This window comes from Myotis nattereri (genome assembly GCF_964212035.1).
Source record: "Myotis nattereri genome assembly, chromosome: X".
NCBI classification, from domain to species: Eukaryota; Metazoa; Chordata; class Mammalia; order Chiroptera; family Vespertilionidae; genus Myotis; species Myotis nattereri.
The window spans coordinates 52,381,922-52,400,345 of record NC_138078.1 but is presented as its reverse complement, the minus strand read 5'-3'; the positions used below and the strand labels follow the sequence as shown (position 1 = coordinate 52,400,345).

The 18,424-nt window shown below is 42.6% G+C and overlaps 1 protein-coding gene across 1 annotated transcript; it reads right to left on the bottom strand.

The window, feature by feature from the left end:
* Positions 1 to 13: 13 nt before the first annotated feature.
* Positions 14 to 18,104, bottom strand: NONO (non-POU domain containing octamer binding). Its single transcript, XM_081080860.1, has 11 exons — positions 17,986 to 18,104; positions 12,054 to 12,214; positions 10,344 to 10,537; positions 8,072 to 8,373; positions 6,576 to 6,671; positions 6,188 to 6,384; positions 5,759 to 5,843; positions 3,734 to 3,836; positions 3,105 to 3,144; positions 2,764 to 2,873; positions 14 to 1,022 (listed from the first exon to the last, which is right to left on the bottom strand). The coding sequence occupies exons 2-11, from the start codon at positions 12,202 to 12,204 to the stop codon at positions 888 to 890; spliced, it is 1,413 nt and encodes a 470-aa protein (XP_080936986.1). The 5' UTR covers positions 12,205 to 12,214; positions 17,986 to 18,104; the 3' UTR covers positions 14 to 887.
* Positions 18,105 to 18,424: the final 320 nt, after the last annotated feature.

The following is an 18,424-nucleotide window of genomic DNA, read 5'->3' as shown; positions in this document are numbered from 1 at the left end:
TAGCACAGAAAATGAAAAGGATTAAAATGTATTTTAATAAGTTGATGCTTCATTACCGCTCCATTTTCAGAAAAAAACTCCGAAGGTATCAGGAACAAATCAAACATGGTACACCAATAAAAAAAAAAGCACAGCATAACTACATAAGATAGGCAATGCTAAGAGCTACTGTTGGACATTTCATCATACAGCAACCCTGTTCCCAAGGTTGTACTAGGCCTATCAAGAAAAGCTGTGAACAGCAACATCAGACACAAAAGGGCCATTCCTGGGTTGTCCTTACCCAAGAAAAAGATGGAGGCTAGTTAACAGAAGATTTTTTTTTTAAAGATATACTAAAATGAAAATCTCTAAGAGAAAAATGTCTTCCTTAGGATATGAAGGGATAATATATGGGGTATAACAGAACCGTATGTATGTATGTTATCTGTGACCTCTGCGGACATTGCCTGAATTCCCACCTGGGAGTGAATCAAGTGATGGAGGACGTTTGTGGTTTTTGTGGTACATGTGGCAGTGTCTCCGGGGTCGGGAAATTTAAGAATGAGAATGCAAATAGAACAGGATAAACAGAATGGAATGATCAAGATTCCTGGGGGCTCTAACTGGATCCACTTTGCCATCGCCCCCCACCCCTGGCCTTCAATAATCTCGAGACTTCAGGAATGCACCACACAGACACAATTAAACAATATACCACACAGAAATGATTTGTTAAATATCACCCCTCCCTTGACCTCTGTCTCCAGCATACTCCCTAGAGTAGTACAGGCAGGAAAGATCTAACTATTGGGAGGAATCCCTAACACTTTTCCAGGTAGAATTCTGGCTAGTCCAAAAAGGGTCCTTCTCTTAAGGGTTTTGGGAAACTAGACACTGCAATTTTATTAGTATCGGCGACGTTTGTTTGGAGCAAAATCAGCTCCAGGAGCTGCACGGTTGAATGCAGGAGGGGTTCCACCAATTGCCCCTATTCCTTCCATTGTAGCAGCTTGGCCAAAGCGTTCGGTAGTTGGTGGGGTCTTAAAGAGAAAAAGAGAGAAACATTACAAAATAACATGTCCTAAGCTTCCCACCCATCTGTAGTCCTTCCCTTGGAGGCCATTTCCACCCAATTATTTTTTAAAATATATTTTTATTGATTTCAGAGAGGAAGGGAGGATAGAGAGATAGAAATATCAATGATGAAAGAGAACCATCAATTGACTGCCTCCTGCATGCTCCCCACTGGGGACCAAGCCCACAACCCAGGCATGTGCCCCTGGCTGGAATCGAACCTGGGACTGCTCAGTCCACAGGCTGACGCTCTATCCACTGCGCCAAACCAGCCCGGGCTCCACCTGCTGGGGATGCCTAATCATGTTTAAAACTTGCCCTAACTGGTTTGGCTCAGTGGATAGAGCATCGGCCTGTGGACTCAAGGGTCCTGGGTTCGATTCTGGTCAAGGGCATGTACCTTGGTTGCGGGCACATCCCCAGTGGGGAGTGTGCAGGAGGCAGCTGATCAATGTTTCTCTTTCATCGATGTTTCTAACTCTCTATCCCTCTCCCTTCCTCTCTGTAAAAAAATCAATAAAATATATTTTAAAAAAATAAAAAAATAAAACTCTGGCGGAGCCTGGCCAGCATGGCTCATGCTTGAACAGTGACCTATGAACCAGGAGGTCACAGTTCCATTCCTTGTCAAGGCACATGCCTGGGTTGTGGGGCTCCATCCCCATTGTGGGGTGTGCAGGAGGCAGACGACCAATGATTATCTCTCATCACTGATGTATCTATTGCTCTCTCCCTTCCTGTCTGAAATCAACAACAACAACAAAATACATTTAAAAAAAAAAAGACTCTAGCGCAGTGGTTCTCAACCTTTTGGCCCTTTAAATACAGTTCCTCATGTTGTGACCCAACCATAAAATTATTTTTGTTGCTACTTCATAACTGTAATGTTGCTACTGTTATGAATCGTAATGTAAATATCTGATACGCAGGATGGTCTTAGGCGACCCCTGTGAAAGGGTCCTTCGACTGCCAAAGGGGTCACGACCCACAGGTTGAGAACCACTGCTCTAGCGGACAGATGTCCCTGAAAGGAAGGTTGCCTGAATTACAGACCCACCCAACCATCCCACCTTTAACTTTTTATCCCTATTCTTTCTTCCTCTTCTTTATCCCTATTCTTTAAATATATTTTTATTGATTTTTCACAGAGAGGAAGGGAGAAGGCTAGAGTCAGAGACATTGATGAGAGAGAAACATCGATCAGCTGCTTCCTGCACACTCCCCACCAGGGATGTGCCCACAACCAAGGCACATGCCCCTGACCGGAATCGAACCTGGGACCCTTCAGTCTGCAGGGCGATGCTCTATCCACTTAGCCAAATCGGTTAGGGCTATCCCTATTCTTATTAGCTAAGCAATATTACATACTAAATTCCTAAGATGGTTAAGTTCTACCTATGTCCTTTTTGATGAACTAGGTACATGGACAAAGCAGGCCATCACTTTTCAAGCAACCTGAAGCCTATCCAGTTTTAACATTTTGATATAATAACTAAAATCACCTCAGGATTGTATGAACCATAAAGTATATTTTGAGACTCGTTTACTCAGGAGTCCAAAATAAAGACCTTGAGGTTACATTGGATAACAGTAGTTCTAATACTGTTATCTGTAACAAAATCACGACAGGCCAAGCAACTATGGAAGCAAAGTCCTTTCTCCTCCCATCACCATTCAGGGTTACTGTTAAGGTCCTACAGTTATTACCAATCCCAAGGTTCCATCTGGCATCATAGTGGCAGGTCCTGGAGGAGCTGGTGTACCAGCAGGCACAGGAGCAGGGGGCATGGCACCTCTGTTGTTTATGCCCATAGCACCTAAAGCACAGTAGTGTGATCAGTACAGGAGAAAGATATCATCTGTCTCTTTCTGTTCTAAAGGAAACAATTCAACAAGACCTTTGGGCTAAGACATGTTACCCCACCCCAAAAAACGATGCTCCCAGAAATGTGAATCCCTTAAATCTGGAATACATAAAATAAGCTACATAGTTCACCAGAGACAAGACAAAAAAGGAAATCAGAGCCATTAATCTCCTGAGTCCTTACCTCCCATAGCCATCTGGCCCATCCGTATCTCCTGCTCTCTCTGAAAAACAAAATAACACTAAAGACAGTCTAAGACAGCACTACATTCTCCCACAATCCATTGAAGACCACACACTAAGGAAAGTATAGAGTGATAACACATCCTAAGTATACTGAGACCAAGCTGAGGAACACCAACAACAATTCCTCACTAGTTATACAGTGAGTTCAAGATCAGAGCTACTAGGACTCAAGTCAGTCTCCTATTAGGTACAAGAAGAGTTATGAAAGGAAAGGGGAAAGATAGTCAATTTTTTCCTATAGCTCCAACCTATATAACTTGAAGGACAGCAATGGACTAGTCACTAGTCAAGGGTGCTACGGAATTGGATATATCTTATACTGCAGTCACTGAGTCTGAATAGCATATACTGGTCCCAGCTTTTCATCCTAAATAGCCCATGGGGCAAAAAGAGCTCTCCTTCAAACCTTACCTTTCCTTCCTATGAATTATTTCTAAAAGGAGTTTCACAGAATGGAAAAATTGATCATAACCTGGTATGTTGTATAGTCCTAGTGGGCAGACAATTCATGGTGGGTTTGTCATATCACGACTGGACTGGTACATCATGGGCACAAAGGAGATATACCGCATCAGGGAAGGTTCCCTTGAATCCTTCCTGCTGTCGCCGCATCATTTCTTCCTGCTGTCGCCTCATCTCTTCCTCACGGCGCCTGCGCTCTTCCTCCTGCCTACAGAGAGTCACCAAGGTATTTAAGCAGAGGCATTCCAGAACTTAAGCTGATTATCTTAATAGGGGACTGAGCCAAGAGGATCAAGAGCCTACTGAAGCCCTAGCCAGTTTGGCTCAGTGGATAGAATGTCGGCCTGTGGACTGAAGGTTCCTGAGTTTGATTCTGGTCAAGGGCATATGCCTGGGTTGTGGGTTCAATCTCCAGTAGGGGGCATGCAGTAGGCAGCCAATCAATGATTCTATCTCATCATTAATGTTTCTACCTCTCACTCCCTCTCCCTTCCTCTCTGAAATCAATCTATATCTACATCTATATCTATATCTATATCTATATCTATATCTATATCTATATATACTAGAGGCCTGGTGCACAAAAATTTGTGCACTCGGTGGGGGGGGGGGGGTCCCTCAGCCTGGCCTGTGCCCTCTCGCAGTCTGGGACCCCTCGGGAGATAACGACCTGCTCCCGGGTGGCAGAGGGCAGGCCCAATCCCTAGGTGCAGCCCCTGGTCGGGCTCAGAGCAGGGCCGATTGGAGGGTTGGGGCACCGCCCACTGTCACACTCAAGGCAGGGTCAATGGGGAGGTTGCGGCGCCACCCCGTCATGCAGAGCAGGGCCAATCAGGGGGGTTGGGGCTCTGTACCCTGTCACGCACAGAGCAGGGCCAATCAGGGGGTTGGGGCGCCGCCCTCTATCACCCACAGAGCAGGGCTGATCAGGGGGTTGGAGTGCCGCCACTCTCACACTCAGGGCAGGGCCGATGGGGAGGTTATGGCTCTACCCCGTCACACACAGAGCAGGGCCTGTGGTGGGGGGGTGGTTGGGGTGCCGCACCCTGTCAAACACAGAGCCGCAGGGCGATCAGGGGGTTTGGGCGCTGCCCCCTGTCACGCTGATCCCGGTGCCGGGAGGCCTCGCGGCTCGGCTGATCCCGGTGCTGGGAGGCATATTACCCTTTTACTATATAGGGTAGAGGCCTGGGGCATGGGTGGGTGCCGGGTGGTTTGCCCTGAAGGGTGCCCTGGATCAGGGTGGGGGTCCCCACTGGGGTGCCTGGCCAGCCTGGATGAGGGGATGATGGCTGTTTGCAGCTGGTCACACACCCTTCAGGGTGGGGGTCCCCACTGGGGTGCCTGGCCAGTCTGGGTGAGGGGCTGAGGGCTGTTTTCAGGCTGGGGGTGACGGAAGCTCCCAACTGCTCCTTTTTTTCTTTTTTTTTTTTTTTATTCTGGGCCAGCTTTAGCTTTGAGGCTTGGCTCCAGCTCTTAGGCCTCCACTGCTGAAATTAGGTTTCTGGCCTTTGCTTACAACGTTGCGATCCTGCTGCCTGAAGCCCGGCAGGTTTCTGGGGTTTTGTTTAGCTTCTATGTTTGTTACATAGTTGCTTGCAGCTCAGAGGCCTGCAGTGGCAGGCGGGGACGTTGGCGTCCTCTGTCACTGAAGCAAGCAAGCCTCATGTTAGTTTCAAGCTGCCTGGCTGCCGGCCGCCATCTTGGCTGACAGTTAATTTGCATATCGCCCTGATTAGCCAATGGGAAGGGTAGCGGTCGTACGCCAATTACCATGTTTCTCTTTTATTAGATAGGATAGTTTAAAAAGAGCCAACTGGAAACTATCATAGCTCTCTAGGAAGTTCAATGTTAAATGTGCCCAGCCCTAAAGCAACCCAGATGTGCCCCCCCCTTAGGGGATAAAGTTCTTTCTCAAAGGAGCCTTATGAGACCAGCACTCAGCTGTTTTCTCTTTAGTGTAGCCGTAATTCCCAGAACCACTGGCAGCTGAAATATCTCCCATCCAAAGGGAGAACTTCAGAAACAGCCAGGAAATGTTTGCCAATATATTTACAAATGCATGCGGTAGCTTGGTGGTAGGAAGCAGGAGTGAGACATTATGAGAGAAAAAGGGTTGAGAAGAGTTACCTGAGCTCCAGTTGCTTTCGTTTTTGCACTTCTTGGTTGTGCAGCTCTTCCATCCTCCGAAGTTCTTCTTGACGCCTCATCAAATCTAGAAAAACAACAGACTTGATTGAGAGTATTCTTCATTCTCCTCATATGGACCCAATAATTTTTCATAATTAAAGATCCAGAAAGCAAAAGGGATATATAATCCCTGAGTGGCCATCGGAGGTATCCAGATTCCAAAAATAAAGCCAAACCTATTATTCCTTCTCCACAGAATCCAGTATTTTCTGTCACATCTCCAAGCTCATTTGCCTACCAAGATCAACAAAATATTTCAGAGAATAAAAGTAGAGGTTTAGGCTTTTCTCTACCGATTGATACTAAGAAACTCCGGAAAAACTTATTTTGTTGTTCTTTTAGTTTTAAGACTTAGAGGCCTATACTCACCCTGCCTCATTAGCATGACCTGGTGCTCATGGCGAGCAGCCTCCATCTCCATTTCCAGTTTCTCACGAGCTTCCTTGATGTTGCGGTCCACTTGGTCCTGCTGCTGTTTCTCCATCTCAATGAGTGCCTTCCAGCGCATGGCATATTCATACTCAAAGGAGCCAGGCTGTGCAAATCTAGGTGGCTGCTCCCTCTCCCTAAAGACAAGGTTCCTGGGTTACTAAAACTCTGCCTAAGATGACAACTAAGCAATGTATTCCTTCTGAATGCCAAGATAAGGGCTGCTAGTAAATACATATAACAAAGACCTGCCTCTTTTACACATCCCTTTACAAGTTTCCTTAAGAAGAGACCAACAGCTAACAGGGAATATGTCAGGACAACATACTTGTGAAATTGCTGGTTCTTTATAACCAGCTTCTCTGGAAGCCCTTCTTCATCATCTAACTGGTCCATGGGCTCCACAGTCACAGGTCGAGGAAATCTGGGAAAAAGAAAGATCAAATCATACCCTATAGTAGGCTTCCTCTCTACACCTGCCACTGACACATGAACTAGTTTTAGGGGTCAGGACAAGACAATTAAACTTCTGAAGGAGTTTTAAACCCAGTCCCAAGTAACCAATATCTTTTAATGGCGTTATGTGGAAATGTGGAATCTGGGGTTGATAGGATCAAGTCAGGCTTCAGATCTCTAAATCTAGCCTTTAAAAAGATGTTCAGCCTGGCCAGTGTAGCTCTGTGGTTGAGCAACAACCCATGAACCAAGAGGTCACCGGTTCGATTCCTGGTCAGGGCACATGCAAGCATGATCCCCAGTGGGGGTTGTGAGGGAGGCAACCGATTGATGTTTCTCTCTCTCCATCCCTCTCCCTTCCTCTCTAAAAACAATAAAAACATAATTTAAAAAAAAGATGTTCAAAGTAGATACAGTACTTAAGTGTAGCCTAACTATCTATTCTCTACAGAACTCCAGACAATAACTTGGGATAAATTCTAAGATGTTGCATGCACAAAACAACTTTTCAGAGTTATAAAACTTCAAAGGGGAGACTTAACACTGATCAAATGACCCACTGAAGTACTGAAAAAATTTAACTTAAAAAATATATATATCCTGCCCTAGCTGGTTTGGCTCAGTGGATAGAGCATTAGCCTGTGGACTCAAGGGTCCTGGTTTCAATTACAGTCAAGGGCCTATGGGGCACATGCCCGGGTTGCAGGCTCGATCCCCAGTGGGAGGTGTGCAGGAGGCAGCTGATCAATGATTCTCTCTCAACACTGATGTTTTTATCTCTTTCTCCCTCTCCTTCCCTCTCTGAAATCAATAAAAATATACTTAAAAATATCCTCACCCAAGGATATTTTATTGATTTGAGAGAGAGAAGGAGGGGGACAGAGAGACAGAAACATCAATCGACTGCCTCCCGCATATGCCCCAATCAGGAAAACCTGCAACATTTTGGTGTACGGGATGACACTCCAATCAACCAAGCTAGAGCTATTAAAGTTTATTTTTTTAATCCTCAAACTATACTTGTGTTAATTTAAGATTATGTTAAAAACTCTACTAGCCCAGCCAGCGTAGCTCAGTGGCTGAGCATCAACCTATGAACCAGGAGGTCACAGTTCAATTCCTGAACAGGGCACATGCCCTGGTTGTGGGCTCAATCCTCCATGTGGGGCATGCAGGAGGCAGCCAATGAATGATTCTCTCTAATCATTGATGTTTCTATCTCTCCCTCTCACTTCCTCTCTGAAATCAAGAAAAATATATTTAAAAAAAAACCTACTAGAAAGCTGAATTAGTATGAATAGTATTTTAAATGCGCACAGGAACAGGGTTTCTAAAGGCTAACTTCCCAAACAACGGGCCTTCACTCACGTGGTTAGCAGGAAGGAACCTTCACTGCATCTGTCCAGAGCTTTCCGAGCAGCTGGCTTCCCTGAGAATTCAACAATGCCTTTTCCTGAGGGCCTTCCTCGATCATCCACAATGACTACGGCCCTCTCCACCTGGCCGAACACAGAAAAAGCTTCCTCCAGCAGTTCGTTGGACACATACTGAGGAAGGTTGCGGACCGTAAGGGATGCACTATGGCAGGCAAAGCGCACACGCAGTTGCTTTCCACGGAGTGGCATGTTGTCCAGCTCTACTTTAGCAATCTCCGCTAGGGTTCGTGTTTCCTAGGAAGCAGAGGATAGTTAGAATAACTGGGTTTAACAGACCAACTACACAGCTATCAAGAATTTAAAGTAGCACCCAGCCAGCATGGCTCAGTGGTTGAGCCTTGACCTATGAACCAGGAGGTCATGGTTCAATTCCTGGCCAGGGCACATGCCCAGGTTGTGGGCTCGATCCCCAGTGTGGGGCATGCAGGAGGCAGCCAATCAATGATTCTCTCTCATCATTGATGTTTGTTTCTCTCTCTCTCTCTCTCTCTCTCTCTCTTTTCCTCTCTCAAATCAATAAAATGAATGTTTTTAAAAGATTCTAAAGTAGCATAGCTCAATACAAAATATCTGAAAAAAAAAAAAAAAAAGCTTAGCCCTAGGTGGTTTGGCTCAGTGGATTAAGCATCAACCCATGATTCCAGTCAAGGACATATACCTTGGTTGCAGGCTCGATCCCTGGCCCTGATCAGTGCATGTATGGGAGGCAACCAATTGATGTCTCTCACATCAACGTTTCTCTCTGTCTCTCCACCCTCCCTTTCACTCTCTCTAAATATCAACAGAAAAACATTCGCGGGTGAGGATTCACACACACACACAAATAAAAAAATCCAACAACAACAACAAAAAACCAAGGAGCTTGGCAACAGCATATAAAGAAGCATGGATAGAACGGAAAGAATGGAATTGTGTGTGTTTCAGATCACTCTTTGGTTAGCCTAACTGTTCTGATGCCCCTGAAAAACCAATTGGACATCCTAAAAGTTAGTAACACTTACATCAGTGGTTCTCAACCTTCCTAGTGCCGCGACCCTTTAATACAGTTCCTCATGTTGTGGTGACCCCCCCAACCATAAAATTATTTTCGTTGCTATTCATAACTGTAATTTTGCTACTGTTATGAATCATAATGTAAATATCTGATATGCAGGATGTATTTTCATTGTTACAAATTGAACATAATTAAAGCATAGTGATTAATCACAAAAACAATATGTAATTATATATGTGTTTTCCGATGGTCTTAGGCGACCCCTGTGAAAGAGGCGTTCAATCCCCAAAGGGGTCGCGACCCACAGGTTGAGAACCACTGACTTACATGGTCATCGGTATCACAGGTTATTCTCCCAAGGGTAACATATCATCTGGACAACAAATGATGAGCATAAAACCTATCCTTACAATACAGTAGAGCTAGAATTTTTAAATTTCAGCTAGCTACAAATAACTTAACCAGAATCTCTTATGTCCTCCAAGAGGCCTCTTTAGAACCACAAACCTTCATTGGACCCCCTTCATATTACTAAAGAGGAATCTGAGCCCCAGAGAAAATTACTTGCCTATATAGTCTTTAGTGAGTGGTATATCTGGAAGGAATACTAGTTCTGACCGCATCAAGTTCCTCATTTATGGAGATAAATAATGCCTAGAAAGGTTTCCCCCCATATACTTAACATGTTTCCTAAATCAAATCAGATTTTTGAAAAAGATCTGGTCAATCGGGAAAAAAGGAGACAAAAAAAGAAATATATATATAGATTAAAAAATAAATTAAAAAATAATTAAGATAATAAGTTTTATGTTATGTATATTTTAGCACAATTAAATTTTTAAAAATATATACAGCCCTGACCGATGTGGCTCAGTTGGTTTAGCATCATCCGGTGCACTGAAAGGTTGCCAATTTGATTCCCGGTCAGGACACATGCCCAGGTTGCTGGTTGGATCCATGGTCAGAGTGTGTGTGAGAGTCAACTGACTGATGTTTCTCTTTCTCTCCCTTCCACTCTACCTCAAACGCAATAAAAACAATATTTTTTAAGAAACCTATGAGGAAAAATTTTTAAATCTGCATTTTTTGTCCTATTCCATCAACTATAAGCTTTTAGCAGACCATCTGAAAATTATTTACTGCCTTATTTTCCATATCCATTATTCCCCAGCTTCCCCATCTTTGCTCTTATAAGCCTACAGTTGCTTACCAAGCGGATAAAGCCAAAGCCTTTATCCTTATGAATGAAGACTTCACCTGCCTTCCCATATTTCTCAAATAGTTTCCTCATTTCTTCCTCAGTGATGTCAGGAGGAAGATTGCCCACAAAGAGCCGGCTACGTTGGGTGAAGGTCTTCTCTCCTGGTTTCCTAAAATTCTTCAGGTCAATAGTCAAGCCTTCATCTGAGAGAAGACAAGAGATTTACAGTCATTCTCAAAGAGCTACAACTTCTGCTAGATTAGGAAACCTAATTGCTATAGAAAAGCCAAACACCATTCCCCAATGCAATCTATCCACTAACCACGTATCACTAAATTGCACCTTAGAATATGAAAGCAGTATGCAGAGATTAGAGGGGGATGGGGGGACGGACTACTGTAGGCCAGGAGCCAACTTGGGACTAAATCAAAGTTAGAAAGACAATACAGGAGCTATTGGCCAAAGAGAAAATTAAGCAAGTCAAGAAACTCTATGTGAGAAGGGACAGATTTTTGAAGTATAAAGCACAATTGCTCCATTTCCCAATCTCACTCATCTTCATAACCTTACAGTTCCCATTCTCTCAGGCTTGGGGGTAACAGAATGAAAAGAAATGAGTTAGGCCCTAGCCAGTTTTGGTTTAATGGATAGAGCGTCAGCCTGCAGACTGAAGGGTCCTGGGTTCGATTCTGGTCAAGGGCACATGCCCGGGTTGTGGGCTCAATCCCCAGTAGGGGGCGTGTGGGAGGCAGCCAATCAATCAATGATTCTCTCTCATCATTGATGTTTCTGTCTCTATCTCCCTTTCCTTTCCTCTCTGAAATCAATAAAAATATATCTTAAAAAAAAAAAGAAATGAGTTAGAAAAAAATATCCTAAATAGAAATCTCAGGAAATAAAAAGGTTTGAAGTAGGTTCCACTCTCTACGCCCCCCCCCAAACCATTTATTTCCTCTATGCCCTTTCCCACCTCCACCCTCTGCCACAATCACCACATTGTTGTCAATGTCCGTGAGTTCTCCCCCCCCCATTTTAGGTTCTAGTCTTAGAACCTAAAATTCAAAGTTTGCTGAACAAGTGGAAACATACTTTTAAAGACTTTTCACTGATTACAAATGGGCTGGCACAGGCCCCAGGCTGAAAGTGTAATAATACTCAGTACCAGACTACTTCTCCATTAAGTCTTAAAGACTTGTTCTATATATTCCCTAAGTACCAGTCATCTGATTACCTCCAGGAAACCAAGCTCCAAGGCAAACATGAAGACATCTGTTTAGCCAACACAGCAAAGCAACCTATACTCAACTGCTATCCCTACATGCCAGCTCCTTGGTTTCAGAGAATCAGCCTTTTTCTATCTTAAGAAGAATTAAGAGGTAAATAGAACAAAGACCTATTCCTTTATAATACCAAAAGACTAATCTAAAAATCAAGAACCCAGCCCTAGCCGGTTTGGCTCAGTGGATAGAGCATTGGTCTATGGACTGAAGGGTCTCGGTTCAATTCCGGTCAAGGGCACATGTCCGGGTTGCAGGCTTGACCCCTAGTAGGGGCGTGCAGGAGGCAGCCGATCAATGATCCTCTCTCACCCTTGATGTTTCTGTCTCTCACTCCCTCTCCCTTCCTCTCTGAAATAAATAAAAATATATTTTAAAAAAAATCAAGAACCCATTCCCAAAAGGGAACCTATCTCTACCCCATTACTTAGCATGCACTCACTTTGGCTGCTGGCTTGTTGTCCATTTGCAGGTATTGCTGGCGGCGGTGGCTGCTGCTGTTGCTGCTGGTGGTGCTGCTGGTGGTGATGCTGATGATGCTTTCTTGGAGCATGGTTTTGCTTCTCCAAGTTAAAGGTTTTATTGCTCTGCATTTTTTGTACCCTAAAAAGAAAATGTGCACTGTCAAATACATTCAGTGCTAAGAAGGCAGTCACCTTCCTGATGACTCATACTGTATGTCATCAATCATCGTTGGTATTCAGACTTTTGCCAGATCCTAACAACTGGTTATTTTGAACAAGTATGGCAAAGGAATACAATTCAGAAAAAACAACAACCAGTTATTAGCAGTTATGTTGCACACAGAAACTGGACATGTATCAGACAAGAACAGCTTGCACTAGAATGATCTGAGGAATCTTCTAGTTCAATAATTTTACACATAATAGGAAACTACTTTTCCAAACAGATCTACCCCATTAACCCTATCATAAAATTATTAAAGCACATTTTAAAAACACAATGACTGCCTTAGCCAGTTTGGCTCAGTGGATACAGCGTCAGCCTGTGGACTGAAGGGTCCCGGGTTTGATTCCGGTCAAGGGTATATACCTCCGTTTCAGGCTCCTCCCCGGCCAGGGTCCTAGGGCTCGTACAAGAGGCACCAATCGATGTGTTTCTCTCACATCAATATTTCTCTCTCTGCCTTTCCCTCTCTCTAGAAATCATGGAAAGTATCCTCGGGAGAAGATTTAAAAATATATATATATACACACACACAATGACTAAAATAGATTCTAGTTATCACAAGGACAAGAAACTATTAAGTCCTGTTCTTCTCTGGCACATTGCACAGTCCTAGCCTACACTAGATACTATGGAATGAACAGGAAAAGTATAGGCTGTGGAGTTAAGACATACTTAGGTTTCAAGCATGCTCCTAATACTAACTATGTACTACTTAGTAAATTACTTCTGCATTGGTTTCTTAAGCTGTTATAAAGGGTATAATAAATACCTACCTCTCTCAAGCTGACTATGAGAATTAATAAATATGTGAAAACACTAATTCAAGTACTGGCACATAGTAAACACTCAGTAAATATTGTTGTTAATCAAAATAAAAAGATAAATGGCTACTAAAGCAATAATAGCAGCCAATACAAAAAGATGAATATATAAACATAAAATGTTAAATTCTGTCATCTAAAAATTAACTGACATCCAAGGACAGTTCTTCAGTTAATAAAATAAAAAGGCAAAGTCAATTCTAAACACAAGACCCTCTAGTCAGAATTTAGCTGAAGGAAAGATGCAAAGAAAGACCTTATGGTGAATACATTATGATTCCTTTAAAATAGTGCAAGCTATATTTTAGATGAAGTAACTGTTAATTTTGGATAATGGGCAAATAAGAATACTTTTATGTGTATAAAAACATCCTTAATATATTTTGTATCATATCCCACCAAAACTGGGAACATCATTGCAATTATGAAATACTATATCCAAAAGTTGTTTCATAAGACAATAGGTAATAAGAACTATCAAGATGTTCATATACTTTAACTCAGGAATTCTGTTCCTAGAAATTCATCCTAAGAATAAGAATATAATTTTTAAAATTTAAAAATCACACTCATGCAATATTCACTGCAATGGCCTTTATGGACAATAAAAATGACTTACATATACAAAATCAGAGGCATAGTTTTTAATTAATTACGATACATCTATACAATGGGACATTACACAGTATTAAAAATTATGAAAACCATGTAAGCATGAAAAATGTTGATACTTTAAGAGGGAAAGAGTTTTTTAAATTCATAAATGTAGACAAGGAACAGAAGGTAGGCAAAAACAAAAACTGTCCTGCTTGTTATAATTTATTGGTGATTTACTATTTTTTTTTTACTAAACCAATCATTCAACAAATAAATATTCACTGAATGCCAACTATTTGCTAGGCACTATTCTAGGTGCTTGGGATGCATCAATGAACAAAGCAAATATTCTTGCCTTCTGGGTCCTTACCTTCTAGTGAAAGACAAAACAATATACATAATAACTAAATCACATAGTAAAGAAGTTACTGGAAAATAAAGAAAAAAGGGGGGGGAGATAGGGGGGCAAAATAGATAGAGTGGAAGGTAGTAATTTTAAATAGAGCTCTGAGGTAACATGTCACTGGAAAGTTGACATTTAAGCCCAGACTTGAATTTCCTCATTTATGTCAGTTCATCAATTTTGTTTCTCATTAATAAGGTATCTATGACAAAATATATCTTTGTTATAGAAAACTTAGAAATAAAAACAAAAATAAATAAAAATCCAAAGACCCAGCATTAAAAAATAGTCACTGTTAACATTTTGGTATACCCTCCCAGTCACTGATTTATATATTTGTAGGTACTCTAAATAGGATATGATAAAAATTATTTTATAATGCCTTTTCTACTTTACGACACATGACTAACAGTTTTCATGTTACTATATCTTCTACATTGTTAATGTACACAGTATTCAGCTGTCAACCAAGCCACTGTTGTGTTGGACATGGGCTGTTTCTAATTTTTCACCATTATGAACAATGCTCAAGCTAAATCTTGGGGCACAGCCCTGAGTAAATATTCATCTCACAATTTCCATTTTTGCTTCTTCAGCTTCCAGAAAATACATTATCAGTTCAATGACTATAATCATAATGCATCATTGTATATTCAGGTTTTCCTCATCTCTATAGTGAACATAATTATAATTTTTAACAGCTACATAAAGCCCATCGGATTTACTAAACTACTCTGAGACATTTAGGTTGTTTTCAACATTTTCCTGATATAACACTGCAGTAAATATCTTTGTGCTTGTAGCTTTCTGCTTATTTCCTTAGGATAAAAACAGTATAACCGAATCTGTGACTCTTGCCACATGGTGCAGCACTGTTTTTTCAAAAAGTTGTAATAACTTTAAATGTCATGAATAGGTGTAGCAGTTTCACAGCAAATCGGTTCTGATTGCAGTCACCTCGGTTGCAGGCTAGTCCCCAACCCGTCAGGGGGCGTGCGGGAGGCAACCAGTACATGTTTCTCTTATGTCAATGTTTCTCTGTCTCTCCCCCCATCCCGTCCACTCTTTCCAAGAATCAATGGGAAAAAATATCCTGGGGGGGGGGATTAGCAAAAAATAAAAAAAATTAAAAATTAAGAAAAAGGAAATCATTATTTTAAAATAAGATATATATATATATATATATATATATATATGAAATAAAAGCATACAAAATTTAAAGTCTACCCCAGCAACAGTTGGGGGCAGGGTTAAGGTGGGCATTAGAATCAGATATTTTCCTATTTGAGTCACAGATACTTTTTTTTTTTAATATATTTTATTGATTTTTTACAGAGAGGAAGGGAGAGAGTTAGAAACATCAATGGGAGAGAAACATCGATCAGCCGCCTCCTGCACACTCCCTACTGGGGATGTGCCCGCAACCCAGGTACATGCCCTTGACCGGAATCGAACCTGGGACTTTTCAGTCCGCAGGCCGACGCTCTATCCACTGAGCCAAACCGGTTTCAGCCAGATACTTTTTTTTAGAGTCCCAGCTATTAAACATCTCCCTTCCCTGACCCCAAAGTGGGTCCCTATAACAGAAACTTGAATGATTTTCACAGCCATTTTTTCAACTAGGTCTTATCTCTGGCTAGAGTTCAAGGACCCTCTTTTTTTCCTGCAGCCTTTAACTAAGGCACTAGCCTCAGTACCTTGCATCCCATTCAGGAATCTACAATTTATAATTTACATGTTAATAGAAATCCTTAGAGATCTATTCAAAACTAAAATATTAAAAACTCTCTTTACATCTTACCACACCTCATCATTCCATTTCAAAAAGATGTTCTAGACCATTTAAGATTACTTCAAGGGAAGTTATTTTTTAAAAAATCTTTATTGGGGGGGGGGGTTGGGGGTTAATGGGGGGGGATGAGGACACATTTGTAATACCTTAACTAATAATAAAAGAAAAAAAATTAAAAGTAAAAAAAAAAACTTTATTGTTGAAGGTATTACACATGTCTCCCCCCCCCCGCCCCTTGACCTCTCAGCCCACTCCCACCCCCCAACACAGGCCCTCACTCCACTATTGTCAGTGTCTATTGATTATGCTTATATGCATGCATAGAAGTCCTTTGGTTGATCTCTTTTGGTTGCTCTCTTACCCCCCCCCCCCCCACCTCCCCTGCTTTCCCTCTGAGGTTTGACAGTCTGTTCAATGCTTCTATGTCTCTGGATCTATTTTTGTTCATCAGCTTATGTTGTTCAAGGGGAGGTTATTTTTTATTTTAGAAAGTATAGGGTGGCAGTTAAGGTGATAATACAAAATATTGATCGACCATCATGTCAGGCACTGTGCTAAGTCTGCATTATCTCCTTTAGTAATCACAACTATTATCCTTCTGGATAAGAAAAATGATGCCCACTCTAGCTGGTTTGGCTCACTGGCTAGAGCATTGGCCTGAGGATTGGGGGGTCCCAGGTTCGATTCCGGTCAAGGGCATGTACCTGGGTTGCGGGCACATCCCCAGTAGGAAATGTGCAGGAGGCAGCTGATCGATGTTTCGCTCTCATTGATGTTTCTAACTCTCTATCTCTCTCCCTTCCTCTCTGTAAAAAAAATCAATAAAATATATTTAAAAAAAAAAAGAAAAAGAAAGACTAAGGCTACTGAGCCTAAGATACAATTGCAAAAGTGTTTAGATACAGGACCAAGTACATTATCACGTATCTGAAAGCTAAATAAATGTCCCCTTAATTTTCAGGATAAGGATCAACTTTTTAAGTGGAAACATTCGGGAAAATCTGGTTAAAATCTACCAGACCCGATGGCCGCCTGGATGTGGATCAGCCTGAAAGCTGTAGAATGTACTAAGACGGTAAGGTCCTTTTTTATTTTCTAAGAGTTTCTTAGGACCTTTCATTTGATAACAAAGAAGCTGAACAAAGACAGTATAAATCTAGCCAGCGTACTCCGACTAGAGTTGGCAGATTTATCAAATAAAAATACACAACATAGTAAAATTTTTATTTACGATTAAAAATAAAGGATTTTTGTGTAAGTCCCATGCAATGTATACTAAAAAATAATTCGTTGTATATGTCAAATTCAAATTTAACAGGGCGTCCTATATTTTATCTGGCTACCCTACACCTACCTCAACCTACATTTCAGATAGCAAAGTGCCTCCCAGTCTTCTCTAACCTTGACTTCTCTGTTAAGAACACAAAGAAAGGTGTCACCTTACGACAATCGTTTCTCCGAGTGGAAAATAGCCAATAAAAAATCCATAAAATTAAGTTTCATTTTTTAAAAGTGATGCTACACGTGGGTCGAGCAGCTTAGGCAACAAGACTAAAAGTAAGGGCATACAGGAACCTGAGGAGGAAAACGGAGGGGTCTGGACGAACAGAAGAACTTCCCAGGTAAGAGTTCTGACAAAGAAACATCGCTCGGGGTGCCCCAGTTGCTCATTCGGAATTCATGGCCTCGCGAGGCCGAGGGGAGGAGCGCCCTACAAAGCACCTCCTCCTCCTGCTGCGACTCCAAGGCTCTGGGATGATAGACCCCACACCCTCAGGCCCAGGGCGGCTCAAAGGCCCAGGAACTTATTGACAGGGCTAAGGTTCCAGGCCACGTCGCACAAAGAAAGGCGGCGGGAGAGGAAGCGGGAGTCAGGTTTGAGTGCGACGGGCCCCCCGCGTGCGCGGGTGGGCTGGGAAGCCAGTGGGATGGCGGGCACAAGGCCTCAAGGGGCCTTGGAAAGGGCCGACCTCCCTCCAAACCGAGCCTTGCCCTAGCCTCTTCCTTCACCGATTGTCGCGAGAAATCCTACTCCCCTCTCACACGAGAACTAAGTCGTCCCCAAACTCACCCTCTACCGACTGTTCTCTCCTCAAAGTAACGGCGACGCTACACGGCCTCTACCGTCCCAAGAAAAGAGCGCGCGACCGCCGGAAACGCAACGACAGAGCTCGGTGCCACCCCAGGGGTACAAAGTGGCATTCTTGATTGGTTATCTGAACTGCCAATCAAGATTCTTCTTCAGAGGCGGAATCAGTTTTCCGCCATTTCTACGATCCTATTGGCTGCCGAATGCGAAAGGCTTGAGTTCGTGTGAACGACGGATGGGGACAAAGAGCGAGGCTTTGTACCTAATGCGCATGCGCTAGTTTCGTCCGCTAGAGACCCAAAAGGAAGGGGGGGAGGGAGGGGATGGAAGCTCGGAAGGAGAGACTTAAACGAGCTAACGGAAAGACTGGAAGACCAGGTGATGCGAGATGGGAAAGGAGAGGGAGAAAAGGAAGAGTGAG